This window comes from Mugil cephalus, chromosome 18 (assembly GCF_022458985.1).
Source record: "Mugil cephalus isolate CIBA_MC_2020 chromosome 18, CIBA_Mcephalus_1.1, whole genome shotgun sequence".
Taxonomy (NCBI): domain Eukaryota; kingdom Metazoa; phylum Chordata; class Actinopteri; order Mugiliformes; family Mugilidae; genus Mugil; species Mugil cephalus.
The window spans coordinates 19,479,018-19,494,238 of NC_061787.1; the positions used below are offsets into that span (position 1 = coordinate 19,479,018).

At 44.3% G+C, this 15,221-nt stretch overlaps 1 protein-coding gene across 4 annotated transcripts in view; it reads left to right on the forward strand.

Annotated features, from left to right (window-relative positions):
- The window catches only part of LOC124995993 (partitioning defective 3 homolog), a 336,782-nt gene that overhangs the window by 212,926 nt on the left and 108,635 nt on the right, over positions 1 to 15,221 (forward strand). For 3 of the 4 annotated variants that reach the window (XM_047568781.1, XM_047568782.1, XM_047568779.1), the window contains 2 exons: positions 128 to 314; positions 10,659 to 10,819. In XM_047568781.1, the coding sequence (XP_047424737.1) occupies positions 128 to 314; positions 10,659 to 10,819 (348 nt within the window). The remainder of the gene's footprint in view (positions 1 to 127; positions 315 to 10,658; positions 10,820 to 15,221) is intronic. The other variant, XM_047568780.1, reaches the window with a different exon arrangement.

Here is a 15,221-nt window from a genome sequence, read left to right on the forward strand (position 1 = left end):
TAACCATGACATATGTGTCCTTCAGCCACGTCCTCACATATTCTTGACTCCATGGTTTTAACGTGTGACCGAATGTTTGAAAATCGAGCGTTGGGTGCAGTTTAGATATTTGTGTTTCCCCTCACAGGTAACTACCAGCTCTCCCCGACTGTGAACATGCCCCAGGACGACATAGTGATGATCGAAGACGACCGGCCGCCCCTGCTTCCCGCCCACCTCTCCGACCAGTCGTCCTCCAGCTCCCACGACGACATGGGCTTCGTGGGAGGAAACGCGGCCTCCTGGATCCACGAGCTGCCCGATCACAATGAATGGTAGGCAGAGGCTTGAATTATTCACAAATGAATGGACGTCAGGCGGCCCCCGTGTGGAAGGAAGCGGTGTTTGCAGTATATGAGATGAAGATTAGCTTCTTAACCTTCAGGCCGGTTTTAAATTTACATTGTTACCATTTCAGATTTTAAACCAATGGGCTGATTAGCAACATTTTCAAATTTTTTTCTTTTTTTCCTATATATATTAATCTTTTAATCAACTTCATTCCCAATCACTTTATATGCCGGTGATGGCATTGCAAATTCTAAAAATAAAATAATAATAATAATAATAACAAACAAACAAAAAACACAACAATATTATCTAAATGGAAAGGTATTCTTCTTCTTGGGGCGATTATTACAGTCTTGGACATGTCAATGATGAGTAACAACATTCATTTCGATGGATTTATCACTACTTTTTATGCAGTGTCCTCTTCCAAAGCACCATAAAGTTAGCATATGTTAATATGCTAATTTTTATATATATAAAAATCTCTTAATCAGCTTCAGCCTAATCATAAATACCAAACATTAGATTAATTTCAGAATTTTAATAATTTATATGCCAGTATTTGTGATGCATATGTCAATAATTAGCAACATTGGATATTTTGCTTTGAAGTATTATGGGATTTGTACTTGAAATATAAAAATTAGTAAAAAAACAAAAACAAAAAAAAACATACTTATGCCAAATACCAAAAAGCAACCACTGCTAAGTTATCAAAACTAAAACTGGCAAAGGACACTTTTGTACCTAACTGGGTATGAGGGTTAAATCTCTACAGGGAGATTAGTGTCTTCCAGTCTGGTTTAGAAAAGCAGTGTGTTAAATTTTGTGATTAAAAATTCTGCACGTTTGGTTTTTATTGAAGAAAATAAGTGACTTTGCATTAATATGAATGCCTAACCAGGAAATAACATTTTAATGTCATACGCTAAGTTTGCTGTGAGCTGGCAGTGACATTTAGCTTCAGAGCTGTGTTCTGCCGGTACGTATGCAGTTGTGTAACTAAGTGTAGGCCTGTGGTCATAGGCAAGTGTGTGTGTGTGTGTGCGTGTTAAATAATGGATCGGCAGCAGTAGTCAGGCTGTGCATAAAAGACTCTCAGGGACTAGTACAGTACTTCCACCTCTCCAACCCAAACCGCCCCTGGGATTTCAGCACTCAGTCCGCAGACCACAGCCCAGCTGGAGCACCCCTCATAATAAAGTCAACTTTTTCTCTTTCTTTCTTTCTTTCTTTTTTTTTTAGAAGACTCCTCAAAGAGCGGTTAACTCAAAAGAGACCCAAAAACATTTCACCACCTCAGCGTGGCCGTGCGCCGTTTCCAACAATGCAGCATTTCTGATGCCGGTGCTATATTTGAAAACGGGCGTAATCGCTCTAACATTTTATGTGACATTTCCTGTGTGATTGCAGTGTTCAGGTACCGGAAATTTATAGACGAAGATGTTCAATCATGTCATCTCTCTCGTCCGATCAGGGAAGTGAGAGGCTGCGTCGTCAGCGGCGACGCGTTGTTTTCTTTGTCCGTGGATCTGCCTCTGTTATAAGTTATTGTTTTTGCACGCTGATTCCTGTGATTGGCAGGTCGAGGTCACATGTGTGCATGCAGGATGAGAAATTTTTTTCTTTTGCTGTCGGCCACAAATAGAGATGATCTGTCTATTTATTTCTTTTTTTTTTGTATTTTTGCTTTGTTTTCCCTGGAGACTCTCTACTCTCCCTCCCTCTCTCCCACCTTCTCTCTCTCTCATTTATTATGAATGAGTGGATTTTCCTGTTGTTCACGTGATGTCAGAGGTTTGTCACAGTGGACTCGGTCCGACGGCGTGTGGCTGAAACGCGCTCAGGCTTTCTCACGCATTCCCCCACATATACTTGGATGCACACGCGCCATCGTGCGCGCAGTGTACATGTGAGTGCGCAGCGTGCGCACACCAGACAGGAGTGTGCTACATACCACTGCCTTGGGTTATCCTGAATAATTCATGCCCTCAAAGTCACACACGCATCAGGCACACAGTCTTTCACTGAAATACTAACAGCTGCTTAAACGCGGCAAGTGTGCATCATCATTCTGTTTTTTTTTTTTTTTTCTTTTCAAGTGCCCTCGACAAGCCACCTCACTCACACAGCACACACACAGGCGTCCTGAGCCAGCAGGGGACGTGGGTCAGCCGGGCTCCAATGTACCGGAACTGTTACTTTTTAATTAAGCTCTTGCTACAGCGCAGTCGAGCCTCTGTATGTACTGAATATGTATTGTGCAGAGCTGTGAAAGTCTCACCTTCGCCACCCCCGGTGCTATGCAGCCTTCTTTCCTCACGGGAGACGCCAAGGCCACGGCCGGTGCACACTCAGAGTGAGAGATCCTTGTAATTCCGGGCCCTATTCTCTTCCTTTTGCGTGTGTTTTTTGCTCTGCATGCACAAGTTGTTCAATTAATTTCGTTGCAGCCGTTTTGTTTTCCCTCTATGTTAATTTAAGGACAATCAGAAGGCCGTTTCAACATCTGCTGGTACGTGTTGCGAGATAAATTACGGCGAACAAATAAAAACTAATTAGACCTCGTTTTTTGTGATGTACACACGTGGCTTTTTTGTTCAAACTTGTAGAATTTTATAAACATCCATTCTCGATTTTCATTCCAAATATCATCTCGCTGTTACTTTGTTCTCCTTCGGTTTCTGTAAGATGATACAGCCTACGTGCTGTTGGTGTGTTAATGGGTCGGACTCCTGCGATAAACAGCAGTGCATATTTGATCTTTCTTTCTTCACATTTCTAGGTTGAGATTCACAGATCCGGCATAACATTATGACCACCTCCCTTATATTGTGTAGGTCTCCCTTGTGCCTCCAAAACAGTTGTGACTCATCAGAGAATGGACATGGGTCTTTTGGGGGTGTCCTGTGGTGTCTGGAAACAGAATGTTGTTAGTGGGGGTTAGTTTGGGTCCTATAGGTTGAGGGGAGGGGCCTCTGTGGATCATCCTACAGGTACTTGATCAGTTTGGGATCTAGTGAATTGTCTGGTTTGGTCCAGGTGGGTGGTACATATCTGAGCAACATCCACATAAATGCCACGTTTCCCAGCAGAATTGTCACAAGATGTTATGTACTTCTCTTGTCAGTGGTTTTAATGTGTCTGACTGGTGTACAGCCTTCTATTGTCCCATTGATACAAATCACATCAGTTTTACAGGCCTCAAATGCACATGAAACAGGTTGTAAATATTGAAACCCATTCTCTGTTAAAATGGTAATGCCCAGATATCCAGGCTTTTATTGCTGCTGCTGTATTATATTATTACAGACTGAATTTAGTACGATGTCCTTAAATTCTCAATGGTCGGAGGCTACGTTTAGTCAAACTAGCTCGTGACTTGACCACGGTTACTAGTTCACATCCAGTTCAGACTCCGCAAACATAAACCTTCCAGAGACATGCCCTTGAGATCTATAATGTGTTAATGCTGCAGCCAGCTGGAGAGGATTGCGTTTGTAGTGGTTAAGTCCAGGACGTCCGTGGCTAAAGAGTCTTTGAAAGTGATTCCAGGCACTGATAGAGACCAGCAGGTGTCCTCTGTCAGTCATCACTGCATAAATAGAGGTTGTAAATTATTACTTTGCATATCTCCGCGAAGTTCATTTGAGCATCGGGTCCTGACCCGCTCGATTAATTCCCTCAGCAGTGTCTTCCTCCTCCCTCATTAGCTTGAGTCTAAACCCAAACAGGAAGGGCCTCGTCCGAATGATTTACAGTAAAACTGATACAACGAGCCAGCTGATATATTGTCCTCGCAGAAGAAGCTGGATAAATAAAAAGATGAAAGGCTTCTTTTTTTTTCTTCTCCGGGTTGGAATGTGAAACAGTGTCAGAAAAATTTAGTGTATGCTCATGGCAGCTCTGGAACAAGTAGGCTCCTCTTGAGATGCAGAAAGAATGTCTCTGATTTCCACCTGGTTTTCATCCCAGAAGCTGATGAAGTGCAGCTTCAGGGTGTGTCTGCTCTCCCTCTAACAGTTCATGTGTAGTTCTTTTCAGGCCTCCCTGTTTATTGTACAAATAATGAACTTTGTTGAGTCAAGACCTCGGAAAGAAATGAACCATAATCTGTTTAGTTATGCAGAAATGCTTCCATCAGCTTTCCAGCTAACAGCATTAAGAGTCTAGACAATATACCACTTGGGAAACTTTCTTTGTGACTGCTCAGCACCACCGCCCCATATGAATATTTCCCTTTCGGTACTTCATCAAATCCTCGCCGAGACGTCGTCAACTTTGTCCTTCGGAAGCAAAAATAACAGCTTTTAAAAGGGTTTTTCAGGCTGGCGCCGCAGTGCAGCCCCCGAAGAAAACAAAACGAGTCTCTCTGTGCTCGAGAGAAGTTTGGGAGAGCACCGTGAGGATAGGAGCAAAACATCTTGGCTTTGAAGATAAGGCTCTGTGAGAGAATGGAAACGTCCCCCTCCTCCCGCAACAACCGCTCTGATGAACCCACAGTCAAACTCATTTAGCTGCTTATAGTTTTAATGGAGGATGCGCTAATCTGAACCTAGAATTGTTAATGCCTTTAACTGTAATATCAGAACACAAAAGTACATTTTTACCGCAGTTTTATCAAACTATTGTGTGTTATTACAGTTTAACTACAGCTTAGACTACAGCACCACAGGCCCCAAAGCTCATGCAAGCACATTTCCCAGAGAATTACCAAACTTTTTTTGTAATGTTTTGTTTTTGCTTTGATTTTTATATTACAATTCAAAAGAGAGTTTTCTGTAAATATGAAAAAAAAAAAAAACTTTTTTTCCCCCCAGCTCCAGTCAGACTCTGTATCTTTCCAAACACGAATCTGTATTTTGTTAACTTATTCAAGGGCAGTAGTAAGTGAGAGTGCTGTGTGCTGTTCAAACAACAACAACAACAACAAAAAAAAAAAAAAGTCAGGGGTTGTCTGAGCCATGCTCATCATTCTGAAGTGCATGAAGTGTTGCATAACATCAGTGTGAGCCAGGAACTACTACCAGGCAGCCCTGTGGCATGACGACACCAAACGGCATAGCAACCGCTGTCATCACTGCAGACCACCTGTGTTAGGCTTCGCTACATGGGATAGGAGAAATCAGACAATCACCACCGTCATTTGATCTTAGATTCAACACTGAAGAAGTTTATATAGTGCATATATACAGCACCGGTTACACTGAGCAATGAAATTTCTAACTTTATGAGTTCCTTTCACCCAAATAAAACGAGCATCTAAACTGAAATAAACTTACTCTAAGCATAGAAAAACATCTAATAAAATACTTTTTTTTAAAAAAAGTTTATAGGTATCAGGTTCACAGGTATTAAAAAAATAAAATACCAAATAAATATAAAGTAAAGAAACCTGTTAAATAGAACACTTCCCACTTTGGCCACTAGGGGCAGTGCCATACCCTGACATAACAAGATCACCACCGCTTCCATCTTCCTGGTTTGAACCTCAATCTGGTTGAGGGTGACAGAGTGTAGAGGATAGGTGTCAATTCTCATCAAGGTGAGAGAGGGGAGATATGGACAGCGATGGAGGTGGGAGGGAGGGGGGGGGCGCGGCTAGACTGTGTCCTTTTCCGTCTCTGTGAGGAGTCACAGGTGGAAACATCATTTCCCAGGCAGCTCTGACACAGTCTGTCAAGCAGCAGCAGCGGCAACAGAGATGGAAAAGGACTCCAGACAAACATGCACACACCCATTTCCTTCTTTTCCTTTTTTTTTTTTTTTTTTTTTTTAAACGACGCACAAACACACACCGCCGCACAGACGCCCTCGGCCTCACGAGTGCTTAGATACACATTGGCTGGTAAACAGTTTCACAAATTAACATATAAAGTGGAAAAGGTCCGCACAGACGCGAGCAAACAAACTTTGCCGGCGCACTGCCTACTTCAGTCGACGCCCTAATAGTCTCCATCATCAGCAGTGTAACTAAGAATCACAAGTGCTCTATTAAGAACATTTTCCCTATCAAGCTATCGGCGTAACTACACAGAAATGCAAACAGGCCTGTAGTGCAATCACACACACCTTAACTAAACTCACGCGTCCATAGTGATTTTAGTTAATGCACATTTACATTTCAAGCTGTCCTCGCGCTTTATGAATATTTAGCACGCCTCTGTGGTGTACCAATGCTACAAGCATGTCATACATGCGCTCGTATCTGGGCTCACCTTCACCGTGTTTATTCGTGTCTTCCTACGTTGCGCTCTGCGTGTCTCTTTGCCCTACACTGTGTCACCGTGACAGGGGTGCAGCTGAGTCTCAGCGTGAGTGATGCCGGCGTAACCTGCGCGCTCACCAAAGTATCAGTCTCTCCCTCTCTCTCGCCCGGGCCCGTGTCAGTTCCTCCGCTCCCTTCGCTCGGGCAGACTGGAGCGGTCGGTCCAGCCAAATTCAATTAAGGCGTCCGTGCGCCAGGCGGGGGAATAAACCAGAGAGTCGACACAGGAGTCGGCAGGCGGACAAAGAGGTCTTAATTGGTCTGCTTCTCCCTCTCTGTCTCTCCGTGCGGCTTCATCACAATTAAAAGGAAATCACAGCAAATCACAGGTGCAGCTGCTGCTCTCCCTGCCATCGAAGGAGCCGTTTCGTTTTACGGTTTTCAAAGGCCGCGTTTTAAGTCGGGTGGTTTATGAGTGCAATTAAGCGACTGAAATAAAAGAAGCAATCTGAGGTGTCCATTTTTCGTTAAATACATATACGAGATATATATTTTTTCTTCTAACAATGCAACTCCGTGCACCAGCTTCTCATGCAGGGCTTTATGCGATGATTGAAGGCCGCTCCGAGCTACCCAACCCAGCTACGCGTCCGTGCACGGAATCCCTGCGGCTTGTCGATCAGGCCAAGATGCGCTTCTCTGAAGGAGTGGGGCGTTTCAGACTTGAGTTCATTTGTAAATGAGAGTTGAAAAAAAAAAAAAAAGACTGGAACTTGGAGGGAGTGGGTGAGAGAAAATGTTTAAAAAAAGACACAAATCACCGGGGTAATCGTGAGCACGGAGGCCTTTTAACGCTCACCACTTAGCAACAAGGCCGATGTGCCGTTTGACACATTTAACTTGTGAGGGAGAAAGGAGGAAGTTGATGTAAAATGCAAGTTGGAGCCGTGGATTCGCCTGTGAGCAATCCTCAGCGCTGGTTAATTTTAGATGACGGGGACGCCGACTTTGAAACGTGGAGGAAAGCATCTGCCCCGAATGGAGCGAAATGGCTTTTAAACGCAGCATAAAGAAGGAGAGATGAAGCGACGTGTTATCCAAATAGATCGGACCCGCTATTAAAAGTCAACCAGAGGCGTGGACGGGATGGAGGATCTGAAAAATCTGTGCCACTTGTTAGATTATTTAACGCGTCCCGAGAGGCGGTTGAGCTATTTCCTCCGTCTTCCCAACAGATTCCTCTCTACAGCCGAGGAATGAGACAGTACAAGTGTTCATCCAGTGCAGGTCTCCACTTCATAGACTCAACTAGTTAAAAGATTCTCAAAGTAGTATCTCATTACAATGAGCATTGCAGCGGGAAACTGAATATCCAGTAGGAAGTGAACACGAGATCTGTAACTGAGCTCTATATTTCCACTAATGGGCTTTAGTAGCCGTGAATCTTTGTGAGCCAGCTTTAAGTAGACTAGAAGATTAATACTTACCGTGCCATGCCTTTGGTACGGCAAAATGCAAACTTAATTCCTGGCTTCAGCTGCACATTGCTTTTGTGTCGCGTTGCTTTTGAATTGCTCTAACTTCGCCTCCGCTTTTTACAAAATGAAGTAGTGTAAAAGGTAATTCAGGTCTAGGATACGTGCGACCAGCGATGGAGGCTCACGGGGCAGGAATTGCTCGGCCACGGGTCACCGCCACCTCTTTAAATAGTCATAGCTGCTGCCACATCGATCTTAGGTGCAGGTTCTGACAGCAGGTCCCTCTGACTTGGAGGGCTGTTCACAGCAACACAGTTCCTGCTTTTTAGAGCACGGAGATTCACAATAACTTAAAGAGAGCACATCAGAACCCAGAAGAAACGACTCGACACGTAACATGAACTAGGTTAACTTTAGAAGCGGTAGCTAGCAAAGTTAGTTCCAAAGTACAGTGTTTACTATAAAGTTGTTTTATATGCATTTGCTTAATTTAATCTTAATACATTAGAACAAAGAATGCCACGTCTTAAAAGTATTGTGTTTGGTATCGTAGATGAATTTCAAGCTTCTGCCATTTGGCACTAAATCCAAATCCAATATGTGGTTTATTATGGTAGTTTAAAGATGAAAAACTCAAGCTCTTATTTTATGTGCAGACATTTCATGTAATGTAGAAATAATTTTTAATAGAATTAAATTTTAAAAATCTCTCATGACATTTTGTGGGAAGCACTGTGATCAGCTGCTGTGTTTCCATTGCCCTAGAAATGCACATTATAATGGAAACACCTACATTTTCAAACTCTCACATATTGCTGAAATGTTTTTTACGCTCTAATGAGGTGGTTTTTCAGATATAAAGTAATATTTTTAAGTGCTATTGAAACACTTTTTTTTTTATTTTTGCATTTCCTCATCACCGACGAGATGATGGAGGAGGTCATGTGACCGGTTCATTTTGAAGCCCGTCTTCCTCAAAGAGAAGTGACGAGGATTTAAAAGAATTACGGGATACGAGACTTTACGAGAGTTACAGCTCATTCGCAAAACGTCTTTCAATCGAAACACGAACAAAGCTCAATTGTACTTTATCTAAATCTCGCAAAATACCGCTCAATTTCTCACCACTTTTCGCCAAGACAGGCCGGACTGTAGCAGGACTGTCTGCATAATGACTCCCGCTGGCCGGCAAACACTCTCGACGTCAGGTCTCTGCGCCTGAGTGACAGGTCTGTGCGTGATCCCACCTGCTGGCCTCTCATGCTGTCCGTGTTCTTTGTGTGTTCAACTGGCCCAGAAAGCACAATGCCAGCGGACGTGAATACAATCTAAGTTCGTGCTTCCTCAGTCTCAGTCAAGCTCCGACAGATGACATTTGCGGAGGCAGAAAAATAGAAGGCAGGTTGTTTTTGTTTTGTTTTGTTTTCCGTTTTTTTCTTTTTTTTTTTTTGGGCACGGAATGATGAGAGGGAGGAAAAAAGCAATGGGATGATGAATAAATGAATAATACATCTGTGCTGTCATTCTGCTCTTCCTGCTCCGCCTCCCTCTCTCTTCCTGTGTCACCCTGAGTTGGCCCTGTGAGGCAGTCTGATCTTAGTCGAGATTGTCAGGTGTGGTCGTCGGCAAAGTGACACGGCGAAGCCTCCCCCTCCGTGACACGTGAAGCAGCTTCTTTGTTAAATGGGGCTGACAACCTAAATAAGAATTGTTTACATGCAAACAAATGCCAGCAGTTCTGCAGCTCCTGTTAAGTGATATTACCAGCGTTGTACTTGACGGAGGCTCTGACAATCACACGCGCCGCATTTCCTCCCCGCTGCTCAACTCACAAGCTTAAACGTGTAATCATAAAGCTTTCCACTTACCCTCATAGGAGGAATTAAATAAGTTGATGGAATTTCAGATGTAATTTCATGGTGGTAATGTATGAACACAAGCGAGACAAAGGAAACAGGGGACGTTCCTCTCACTCATGTAAGAGTCTAACGAATGTGACCGACTCCATCAGTCCTCGTCTTCTCGCTTCTGTCTCCGCACAAACGGCAAGATGTAACCGCCTTAATTGCAACTGCATTTCTTTTCTACATGCAGATACCGGTTTCCCCATCTCCCAGCCTCGTCTCGCTGCGAACGCCCCCCCCCTCCCCAACTCTGATTTTCAATTAAGATCCAGACAGAGATAGAGGACCTCAAAGGGAGTGAGCAGTGGCGGGCCGGGCCCTGTCACCGCTCCAGACATATTGAAGGCGAGGGTTATTGAGTGGCCATGACCCCAGAGCACCCTCACCTCGCTGGGGTATCGCACATCTAGGCCAGGCCTCCTCTTCTCCGTTGTGGTGTATCCTGAACACACAAAGCAGGGGTGGAGGTGTCCTTGATTAGAATAGTTGTCTGGTCTGGTCTAGGTGGGTGCTACATGTCTAGGTAACATCCGCTAGACCACAATACCAGGTCTAAATGTTCCAGTGGAATATTGTATTGTGTCAAAAGATGGTCAATGTTATTTCCTGCTCCTGTCAGTGGTTCTAATGTTATGCCTGGTCTGTGTAACTTTATTGAGATAATGTAATCGATTAAAGGACATTCGCCAAAGTAAAATATGTCTCTTTTCCTCTTCCTCTCTCCTTGCTGACCCGTAGCACGCTGAGTCCAGATACAGACGCTGACGGCTCGTTCCAGAGGGAGGGCTTCGGCCGACAGAGTATGTCAGAAAAGCGCACCAAGCAGTACGAAAATCCAGCCCATCTTGATATCATCAAGAACCGGAAGTCCAAAAGCATGGATCTAGGTATATCCCTGCGTAAGTGCCTAAAAAAAACATACGAGTCAAAAGAAAAATGTGATATTTTGTGAGATACATCTGTTTGCTTTTTTTTTTTATGCCATCTTATGGAGGGTTTTACACTTGACTGCTTATTGACCAGGGCATGTATCATTCTGGGATCTCGTCTAGTTGCCTGGCAACATCCTGGCAAATTTTACAGCTCATGCTTTTGTATGGATTAAACACACAAGATGCCCGTTCGTAAACCTTTGAGATGCTGGTTAGACCACTGGACAGACCCAGGCCGGCTGTTTACACCTGCGTCTAGGGCTTGTGTGATCAGTGTGGCTTCCTCCATCCACATAAGTCTGACTAACATAGTTTGTATCTTTTCAAGTGTATTATTGTCACTTGTGTTTCTTCCCCTGTTGAACAGCTGACCCAATAAGGCACTATTTTCAACAACACAAATATACAGAGATGCAGTCAGTTCAGGCTTGTCCTGCCACCACTGTTATTAATTTGGCCTCCATTTCCCATGGTCCTGTGTCCAGTGGACCACAGGTAAAAAAAACACAAGAACCAAGAGCACAATGCTGTTTTTTTTTTTTTTTTTGTTTTGTTTTTTAGAGTCTGTCTAATGGCCGGTCAGATCCAGGCATGTGCACATAGATGTGCAGCCTCAAACAGGCTGTATCTAGGGAAGAGGACGGTGTGAGTTCAGAGCCTCTCCCACTGAGGATGAAGCAGACGCTGCCTTCTCTCGGATCACTGGCTAATCATAACAGATAACAGGCAACTCTCTTCTCCACATGGAGCTCAGAGACCTGTAGAAGTCTTTGTCGAGCTCACAGACTGGTGTAGGTCCAGGCCACTGCACTCATCTCCGCGAGTTCTACCTTCCCTGTAATAACTGCACCCTCTGTTCGGCGCCGAAACTTTTCTACAAAGTGACTACACAAACTTTCAGTGGAATCTGCTCCTCGGGAAAAAAGATGATAGTCGGCCACTGGATCGGTTTCCATCATGCTCTTAGTGTTGGAAATATAATTGGACATTATCAAGGCTAGGAAGTGAGTGGAAATGGACAGGATTTTGAGATAGCCCCGTGATGGCTTTCTCATCATTGCAAATGCATGTTTTATCAATGAGTTTAATCAAAAAAGCTTCTTAATTGTTCCTAAGTGGAGTCTGCGTTATTTGTGAATTTGATTATTTCTAAAGGGTGGTGTCTGAAACCGGTTCAACGGCTGTTGGGATATAGCAGCGTTACTAATCTCATCAAACCTCCATTATGGCTGTATTGTGTGTGATAGTTCTCACACAGGGAATTCTGGCATTTTGAAGGTCCTTTTTAAGTGGGGCTGGAACATTTTGAGGGTTGAAATTTGTAAAGACTTTCCAACATTATGGTGACTGTTATGGACATAGCTGAGAGGGTTAAGGTTAGCCCTATGCCAGTGGAAGGTCCTTTCAAAGATGGAAGCACGGGTGTGTTTGTGTGTTGTATTAGGTGTAATTCAAGTATTATATGGATATTCCCTCCCTTCTGCTCTTACCATATATAGCAGATGCAGCACATAGTGAGATGAAAGGACGTTCCTCTAGGACCAAGGAGCTACATGAAGACATAGGTTTAAGTACAAGGGACTGATGGGTCAGGGAAAATAGCAAATTTGTTCCTTTCTTAATAACTAATTTCCCAGAAGAAAAAGATGTTTCAGTCAACGCCTGAAACTCAAACAAAGCCACATATCGCAATTGAGTACGTATCGAATGTCACATAAGTTCCATTTATCTCCTGGAAGCCCACTGCTATAACGCTTATTTTAATGAAATTATTACATCAAAGCCACACAATGAAAGCTGGCCTATGGCTAATGTATAATAGAGCTGAAAATTAAATGAGCCGAAGAATGTAGCGCCTTTGTTTAGCCTTGAGCTTCGTCTTCGCCACACTGTTGAACATCATAGTTCATCTCCAGAAGTTAGGTGGAGTAGCGGAGAGTGTGTTGCCGTGACACATTAATAAAGCTGCTCCGTGCTCCCAAGCTGCTCTGACTAAATAGTGAACACGCTCGAGAATGCTATTCCCCACAGACTCTCCCTTTCATTTAGTCACCGGGTGCTCCACGTGCTCCCAGATCACATCAGCAGATGGATTTCATGACTTTGAGGCCCATCGTTGTTGAAATATGCTAAACTGCTCGGACACCCCGCGGTTCAATCCCATTTAGATGGAGAACAAGATTGAGTGAGCAAAGAAAAGGGAAGAAAGAGATGTAAGGTGTCACGGCTGGCAGTAATACATTAGCACATTCCAGACTCTTTGCCTTGCAAGCGTCATGATGGACGGGCTCTCGCATGAGGTCTAAGATCTGTTCAGCTTCGATCACGGCGTCCGTCCTTTACTCCTCCGATTCCGTCTGTGCAGAATGCGCCGGTTGGCCGTGCTTGTTTAATATGCTCTTAAACATTAGCAGACGAGATAAACTGCGCGAGGAGAAGCGGCGGAGGTGAGCGAGCGCACCGAGGCCAGCTCAATACACTGTCGCCATTATTACAGTCGACCATTATGATTGTTCAGCTGGGTCCATGGGTCAATAATAGAGATTGGAAAAGCAGTCTCGCTCTTTCTCCAGCACCGGCTCATAACCAGCCATTATTGGATGTGTGATCTTGGCACCTTCAGATGCATATAGAGGAGAGTGTTGTTTGAGGTAATTGCGGCGTGATCAAAAGAGGGTTTTCATATCGCTGAGAGGGAGTTGCATGGCATTGAATGGAGAATTGGCAACTAATGTGAGAACCTGTGCCATTGTGCTCGTTCCGCAGTGCAAATGATTGAAGAAAACACTCATTACTGCGGGAGGTGTGGAGCGCTGGAGGGCGCCAGGCGATGGAGTGGCATTTGCAAAAGATAGATATTCATTGCCAGTTGGCCTCTTCAGCTCCTTTGCAATTGATCCATCATAGTCAGGTTGTTTTGAACTCCGCCTGGAGCACATTGGAGTGCATTCACATCATTAAATTAACACAGAATGAGCTGATCACTGGGTCTCAAGCATTAATTAGGACACACCTGTTTGGTTTCTTTTTGAGGTGCACTACCTGATATTGCGGTGCAGAAAATATAATGAATCGCCGGCTGAACCGGCCGCAGATAGGCCACTGGTGGTAAATGAGAAACCAGCAGACAACTTGCAGTTTTCATTCCATCTAAGTCAGCTCTGTCCGTGGTTCGCAGGACTTGGCGCAAGAGTTGGCAGCTCCTGCAAACGACCGGCAATGAATCTTGTAGGGCGAGCGTAAAGAATTCTGCAGGATATCGTCAGTGCGCTGAAAGCAAAACTTTCCGGATCCTTGATTGAGATATCAAACCGTAAGTCCAGGCGACAGGGATTCCTTTGTGGCATGTTCGGCATGCAGAGGACGTCCTCTGTCGCGCTAATTATCCTCAACTGGCAGAGACATAATGGCGCGGCCGACCCAGGGACGCCTCGCTTCCACTGGGATACCTGGACATGGCCTTGGTCCGACCACCTTGGCGGCTATTTTTAACATAATTACCCTTTTACCGCCCCGACTCTCTGAATAAATTATGTGTAATGGAGCCCCTGTCTGTACACAGATCTTTACATGCAAGGACCTGTGGTGAATAATGGCTGGGAAGCATAGTTTTAGCCGCTCTAATTATACTATGGGCCCCTGTCCCTGTAATAACCACTCGTGATTTATTCATAGAGTTTGCCATACCTCCAGTTTAACGCTTAATGGCAATGGATCTTCTCCAATTAACTGCCCCTGCCCTTAATCTGGCTAAGGAACACAACACACCAGCCAGTTCAGCTTGTAGCCCTGGCAAAATTCCGAGTGCACTTTTCACTTTAATTGTCTATGTATTTTTTATTTTTTTTCATTTTTTTGTATATTTCATTCTGATGATTTTCATTTCTCCTCCAGACGTGTAGGGAGTGGCAAATGCATGTCTGTGTGCAATGGGGGAATATGTATTTTCATCCCTCTGAATAAGAGGGAGATGAGGAGCGGAGCACAGAGGCTTCTGTTGTGTGATAGGAATCACATAATAGACTGGCATACAGAGAGCTGTCCGTCAAACTCTCCCAGGAGAGCAGGGGCTGCTTCTGATGAAAACAAAGGCAGGTTCGAGGCAGTTGGGTCCATGGGCAAACTCTCTCTCGCTCTCTTTCTCTCCCTCTCTCTCGCTGCTTCACTGTCTCATTCTCTTTGTCTCTGTGTTGCTCTCAGTCACTCACCGCGCTGACTAGAAACAATGGCGAGGGGGATTGTGGGGCAGAATACCAAGCAGGAGGATAATTCCCTGTTTCCGAGTACAGCAGATGTCATTTGTGTTCCCTTGAACTGTTGCATCTTGTGCAACTGCAACTTGGAATCCCATTGTGTCGACCGTGCACCC